The 7725-nt window shown below is 27.3% G+C and overlaps 1 protein-coding gene and 1 long non-coding RNA gene across 2 annotated transcripts in view; both read right to left on the bottom strand.

Moving 5' to 3' along the window:
• LOC105116619 (uncharacterized) overlaps nucleotides 1-7725 on the bottom strand; it is a 16664-nt gene that overhangs the window by 2282 nt on the left and 6657 nt on the right. The window contains exon 2 of the long non-coding RNA XR_840564.1: nucleotides 6445-6451. This is a non-coding gene — a long non-coding RNA (uncharacterized LOC105116619). The remainder of the gene's footprint in view (nucleotides 1-6444; nucleotides 6452-7725) is intronic.
• LOC105116617 (protein LURP-one-related 5-like) lies at nucleotides 4593-6050 on the bottom strand. The gene is made up of 2 exons (XM_011014049.1): nucleotides 5623-6050; nucleotides 4593-5158 (listed from the first exon to the last, which is right to left on the bottom strand). Exons 1-2 carry the CDS (start codon nucleotides 5845-5847, stop codon nucleotides 4778-4780), a joined length of 606 nt encoding a protein of 201 aa, XP_011012351.1. The 5' UTR covers nucleotides 5848-6050; the 3' UTR covers nucleotides 4593-4777.

Here is a 7725-nt window from a genome sequence, read left to right as displayed (position 1 = left end):
AATTAAAGGTATCTTATATTATTAAATATGTTATTATAAAACATGTTTTAGTTAAGGAGTTATTGATACTTCAAGTACAAAATGATGATATAAAACCTTGATAAAAATATACTTTTAAATACTAATCACATAGGCTTTTCTAATGACAGCTTTAATTTTTCATGTAGAAAACACATTGGAGCAACCCACATACGTGGTATTTGTTTTCTTAAAAAATTATAACTTGTATGCTAAATTCATGTTTTTAATGTTTTTTACTTTTTTGTTCTTTTTTTACTTTACACTTTTTTTTTACAAAAATATTTTTTTCTTTACACTTGGCCTATTAATACCATTCTTTTTGTTCATTTTTTTTAATTCTTTTGTAATTTGTTTTCAATTTTTTCTTTACACATTTTTTTTTAGATTTATTCCACACAGATTAAAAAAATGATCTTTTACTATGGCAATTGCAACATTGTTCTGTTTTTCAACTACATTGAAAATTAACTTGAAATCTTATAAATTTTTGTTGATGCATATAATTTTTATTATATTTTATTATATGTAAGCATTAACTTTGTGATTCATGATTATATTTTTTTACTTGATATAAAAAATATGATAATAACATCAGCACATTAATTCTTTTGTGTTGGAAAAAACATTATTTGAATTACAACTTGATAAGTTGAATAGATATCTAAACACTTTGTTTTTTGTATTTATTAAAACAAATAGTTCTGTCAGCTTTTTAATTTATGATTAGATTTTTTTAAAATAAATAAATTTGAAAAGCTTGTATATTTAGTTTTTGTTTTTTGCAAAAAATATTTATCCGACTTACAACTCAACATAGATCACATAACTAATATGGTAGAAATCCTAGCATATGAAACTTGCTAATTAAGATGTTATTTAAACTTTCATGATATGCTATGAAATTAAGTTACTTTTAATGGTATATTAAAAATTGTTTAAAGCATTAAGTGATGCTATTTTCACTATACAATTTTATCCATTTCAATTCATGTTTTTATGGTCCGATGAAAATAATATTCTTCCATGACTTGATTTCACTACAAGTAATATTACATGGAATTATTTTATAAATTATAAAACAAACTTAATTAGCTTATAAAATATCTTCTAACATTAAATATAATAATCCAAAAATATAAATTATTTATGATATTCTTTGTCCTAAATAATTTAGAGGTTTTAAATAAAAATAATAATTGGTATGAGAAAAATAATATTCATTTTAAAGGGATTTACTGCTCATCTGAATAATTTATTAACAATTATCTATTTTAAAAAATCATAATTAATGAACTAACTATTGAAGGTAATATGATTTTTTCTCAAGGTTTATGGTCATTTAAAAATGTGCATAAAATATTGTTCGCCCACACATTATAGACCATCTCATATTTTACTATGGATTAAGACAATTATTTTTTATTTTATCATTAAACCTTTTTTGTTGTATTTTGTTTTTGGTTTTTTTTTCAATTGATAGTATTTATTCTTTGTATTTCCTTAAAGTATGAAGGCTTTGATAAGATTTTAGAGCTTAATTGTAGGTCAATTTAATGAGATATGATGTTTATTTATAGCATTAAGATACAATTAAAAGATTATAGACCAAATCGAGAAATAAACAAACCCATGGTGTTCTATTACAAATTCACATAAAAAGTTATTATTAGTTCCCATTTTGTGCTGACTTTCTTTTATATCCGTATAGCTTGGATTTTTTTCTATTATTTTAGGATAAAACCTTATTTTGCTCATGTTAAGTCCTTGAGTTGGAAATAGAAGAGAAAAAGTCATCGTAAAATGAGAGAGGAGAAAGAAAGTTGTTGGTTGTCAACATTCTAGCAATAAAAAAGCTATTATTGGGGTCATTGAGTTCATTTGATATATTTTTTTTTTTTACCTTTGAACTTTGCTAGGAAAGATAGAATAGGGTTGAGAAAGAATTGTTTTTGGTTTAATTCTTATTTTTGGACCAATTTATGGGTGATTTGAGTTGAAAAGTTAATTGAGATTCTTAAGTTTTTCCTAGGTGTTTTAAGGTTAAAATAAGTTGAAAAAATTATAGTTGAAAAAAGTATGGCTTAATTTTTCTACCATCTCTCTAATGTTTAGAATTTAGAAATGTAGATAACGTATCATATGTTTTTTATTTTCTTTTAATTAAAGGAGAAATTAACTCAACCCTCTTGTAGTTTAATAATTTTCTCATTTTGCCTTTATTCTTTCAAAAATTAAAATTTATATCTTAAAATTTATAAGTTCATAAAATTTTACATCCTCACTCAAGTGGAAAAAAAAAACCAAAACAAAACAAAAGAGGTAAGATTATTTATAAGATCATCATTTTATGTTAATTAATGATTAAACAGATTTTATATTAAATATTACAAATTTATCATATGTGTGTGTGTATTCCGATAAAGAGAATCCCATGCGAACGAAATCAAATCAAAGCATTGTCAACACACCAATTTATATAAATGTATATCTTTCCAAGAATAAAGAAAAAGGAATGAATCAATAAGAATATTCTTGAATAATTAGAAGTTTAATATAAGTTATAAACATAAAGCTTGATATTGCATATTTAGTTAGTAAATTAAGTATATTTACAAGTAATCTAATTATGAGTCATTAAAAGCAATAAAAAGGATACTCAAGTATTTAAGTTATACCTTTTACTATAAACTACACTATACTAGTTATCCAATAATAATATAAGAGTATAGTAACGCTAATTGAATATCCGACACTAAAGATTTAAAATTCATAAGTAGATATGTCTTCACACTTGATGGAATATATGCGTTATAGAAATCCTCCAAATAAATATATATCGCTAGATCAATAATGCAATCAGAGTTTATTATTCTTGATAAAGTTGGAGATGAAGATGATTGGATTCATAAGTTCTTAAAGGATATTCCATGTTATCTCAAAACCAATATCAATTATTTGTGTCCACTGTGATAATAAATCAGCAATTAGAAAGGCATAAAATAATTTATATAATAGGAAGTCTAGACATATATGTAGTAGATATAATATTGTTACACACTTGCTGTCAAATGAAATTATTTTCATTAACTATATGAAGTGAAAAGAAAATATTACAGATTTGTTAACCAAAGATTTGTTAAGAGAGTTTGTGTCATTGAGGAGAATGAGCTTAAGTACTTTAAAAGATAAAAGAATGTAATAATAATAACCATACCTAGTTGATTAGAGATTTCAAGATCTAGGTTCAAATGCAAAACTGAGTTACATAATATTTTTGGTACCACTATAAAATTATTATTTTCTGCTTATTTCTAAGATGAAATAGGTACTAGTTGCAATGTGATAAAGGGTGAGTTGAGTTTTTTTAAAAAATTATGTCTTGGTACACCAAAAAAAATATAGTATAATACTTTTAATGAAAAATTACCTATATAAGTGAGAAATATGGTTGTTTATTTGAGAATTACGATAAATATTGAATTCTCTAAAACACTCGTAAATTAAAGAGTTGTTTAGAGCGAACATAAACACAACAATTAAAACCAAAGAAAATCTCTAGGTAGAGAATTTTATGAGTACTATTGTCTTGATTTGCACAAAATGATGAATAATTCAAAATATTATGTTCGCTACATAGCAGAGTAAATTTGATAATATTTCACCAAGAAAGGTTTAAAGCCAAAAGTTACATATCTTGATACAATAATCTATTAAATTAATATATTCAATAAATCTTTGAGTTGTTTTCAAATTGGCAAGACAATTTCCATTCATATAGAGAATTGTTGGAAATTTATTTTAACTAACATTATTTAAACAAATTATAGGTGAATGAAAAATTAATCTTAAAGAACCATTGATTTTTCTAGATTTAATTTTTAATTCATCATGGCTAATTAATAGTTAATAATGGTACGAATTATTTTTCAACCTTTTAGCTTCTTAAATTCACTACACAAAGGAGGATGAAAGAAGAGTTTCTAACTTAAATTTTTTTATTTTTACATACTCTTTTTAACCATGTATTTTAATGTTTTCTTCTAATTTTAAGATTTGGTTTTCCTTCCAAATTTTAATTTTAATTTTCTCTTTAAAAGAATCAAGTTTTATCTTTTTAAGTTCAAAGATTTTAGTTAGAAGGGCTTTTAAAACTAATGTGTTATTGTTAGAATCTTGAAAGTCATAATGCAAACATCTTAGTTATATAAATAATAAACAATAAAATCTTAAAAATAAATAATTTATTATTAACAATAACAAAAGAATATTTATTATTTTAAAATGTTTCAACAAGTTAATACCTCCACTTATTTTAATTTAAATATAATAAGTTTGAATTGCATTATTATATTTGTTTTGTGTCCAGGTTTGCTCTAAACTATTGTTTTACATACTTGAAAATTTAGACATATATGAACTATAAACTTTACATAACATGCCTTATTATAATCGTTTAAAGTAATATATATTTATAAACTTCGAATCTCCGTAAACATCCTGTTTGCATCATATGCTATTTTATAGACAAGCTGCAATTGTCATATCCTGGATGGGATGGGGAAGTCCGTAAATATCATGAAATCTTTTTCTCAATATAGTAGTTGGTTCTGAATCCCCATGTCTCTTTTAATGTTTTAAATTAGCAAGTGTTGTTATAATATGATATCAACTATAGAGTAAAAAAGTTCTACATTAATGCTTGATGAAAGAGAGACGGGCCCACTTGTTATACAGTAGATGAGATTACAAAGACTTTCTACTCGTCGGGGGTGGGGTGCCCGTCAACGGCATCATCGCCGGTAATCTGATCAAGAATCAACACCAGCCCCATAGCAAATGCCCCGTCAAAACCAGGCTTAAGGCACAAGGAGAAGACGTCCTTGCCAAGCAGGACATTGGTGGAAGCATCTACTTTGCGTCTGATCTCAGCCATTGATTCCTTCTCTGCATTGAATATGTTGCAAGATCTGTTCGCGAAGGATCCTTCTATCTGGTACTCCGCACCTGGATTCCCATAGACTTCCACCGTCACGCTACACCGTCCCATTATGGATGATCTACGCACGCTAAAGATCGGTCTGTTACCGTCCGTTCCTTCACCTATGTACCCTTCCCACCTTTGATGCAGGCTCGGCCTCTGTGCGTACCATTTGATTGACAGATCACAATTACTATCTAGTATAATTACGATAACTATACGTCATGTATGTAACGAAAATTGTGTTTTTTATGTAAGTTTTATTCCAAAGCCACCCCTTTTACTTGCGAATTAGACACAAAATTATGACCGGCAAGTTAATTTCTTTCAGGCGGTTAACTCACCCGGTTGACTCGGTCTCAGTCAGGCTAGAAATCAGACGTTACCTTTACATCTAAAATCCAATAGAATCACATTAATTAATTGAACGAACACAATCCAATTAAGCATTCCCCTTTCTTTTTTTTTGAAAAAAAATAATAATAAGTTATAGAAAATGTTCAACAGATCCGTAAAGCTCAATAACTCACGAGTTAATCAGGCCGGTTAAAAAGTCTAGAGAGAGATGACCAGCTGAGCGAACTCGTTCATACAGATATATATACAGGGAGAGAAAGGAGTACCTTTCTTCTGACAGTGAGAAGACAGCGGCCATGGGCGTCCATGAGAACGATTTCGCCCTGATCACGAGTGTCAGGCCCATAAGATTCAACTCGGAACACTAACTCACCTTTGCAATCATAGACAGTGAAGCCATCATTAGCGAAAAACAGACAAGTTTTAAGCACTGTGAGAAGCTTCTCCTCTTCGTAGATAAACCCATCATCCACGACCAAGCCTCCCTTCATTTCTCTCTACTGGATTCTTCTATTCAGTTCGAAGATGATCTCTATAAAACAGGTTGACTATCTTAAAAGTCAGGTCAGGTTCTGTACAGTAAATGTTACGGACGCTAAAGAAATGAGAGATGCTGTCAACGCTATAGACGCGGAGAGAGAAACAGAGAGACTGAGGAAGGGAGGGAGACTTGAGGTGAGCCTCGAGGACTGATGGATTGTGCCTTATAATAATATCTCGCTGCAAACGCTTTCTTACATCATTGCGGAAGCATGGGGTCTTGTCTCCTGAGAGAGTTAATTACAATTTGGTCCCTCACATTTATTGCACATAAATAATTAGTCCCTCTTATATCCAAAGCTCTAGAAAAGCTCCTTGACTAGAATTAATCATGCTCAATAATATATATTTTTAAGAATTGAATTTTAAATCAATTTTTGTGTTTGAAACTCTCTTTTTAAAGTATTTATTTTAATTTCAAACGAAATTTAATTAACAAATAATGACTAAAAAATAAATAAGAGGGGGGGCACTTTTGAGTAATTCAATTCTAATTGACATTGAGAATTATTTACCAAAAACACCCCTTCTTTTTTTCCTCCTAACACATCTTCTCTCCCCAATCTCTTTCCATCTTTTCTTCAACAAAAAATCAATACGAGGTTGAATGTTATTTTCTGTGAGGAATTATACTGAAGATGGGATTCAATCACAATTGGATTGATCTAGTAATGCGATGTGAGACCACAACTTCATTCTCTATTATGATAGGAGGCTACATAATGTTCATGATTCTTTATTTGCTAGAATTCTTAAATCAAGGGATTCTTCTCTATCAAATTCTTGGCATGTTGGTTAGGTTTATAATCCTAGATATGCATGGCGTCTTATAGTGGAGAGTCGTTTTTTTTCTTAATATTCCAATGAAAAACCTTTGATCGAATTTTTCTTAACAAATTTATTTTTATAATATCTTTCAATAAATATTTAATAAACAATTACTATGACATATGTCTATTGATGACTTCTTTAAAATGCTTAAATTTTATGTCATTTTAAACTAATACGAGGGTTCTTCTAACCAAAAAAAGAAGATTTTTGTAACAAAAATAAATTTTCAACTAAGAGTAAAATAGTTAAAATCACTAATTCAATTCATTTTCATAGATATTATAAACAATTTAATATTTTTTTAAATATAAAAATAATAATAAATTATTAATTAAATTTAATTCAATGTATAATTTAATTCCAAACAAGCTATAAGAATATAATTAATTAGTTTTATTAAGCTATATCTAGGTTATAACTAGCTATGTGACTCAAGCTCAGCCATGGGTCAAATAATCAAAATAATTTAAAAGAATTTTTGAATAAAATAAAAAAACTGATGTTTCCTCTTGGTTATAAAAAGATCTAAAGATGTTATGTTCTAATGGCAGAATGGTTCAATTAGATGTTATGTTATGGTGGTAAAAACCCAAAGCTGTTGGGTTCTAATAGTAGTAGGATCTAATTTTTTTAATTCTTAACATCAATATATTAAAACAGTAAAAAAGAAATTTTAGAATATAATTTGATATTTTTTCAAAAGAGAAAATAAAAAAAAACAGTAGCAATACAATACGGAACTAACACTAATATTGAATTTTTACTTCAAAGTTTTGTTCAACAACTTACATTCAATGTAGAATAATTATTTGGGTAATTCAATTTTTTTTAATTATTAATCAAACTTGTTTTTCTATTTAATAAGTATACTTTTATAAACACACCTAACTCTCAACAGTTGAAAGAAGTTTTATACAATTTATTGATTAATACTTAAAAGTGTATTTTTATCAAGGTTTTATATTAGTATTTTACACTTGAAGTATCAATAACTCAAT

The sequence above is a fragment of the Populus euphratica genome, unplaced genomic scaffold (genome assembly GCF_000495115.2).
Source record: "Populus euphratica unplaced genomic scaffold, PopEup_1.0 scaffold997.1, whole genome shotgun sequence".
Classification (NCBI taxonomy): Eukaryota; Viridiplantae; Streptophyta; class Magnoliopsida; order Malpighiales; family Salicaceae; genus Populus; species Populus euphratica.
This window is presented reverse-complemented; position numbering and strand designations above follow the sequence as displayed.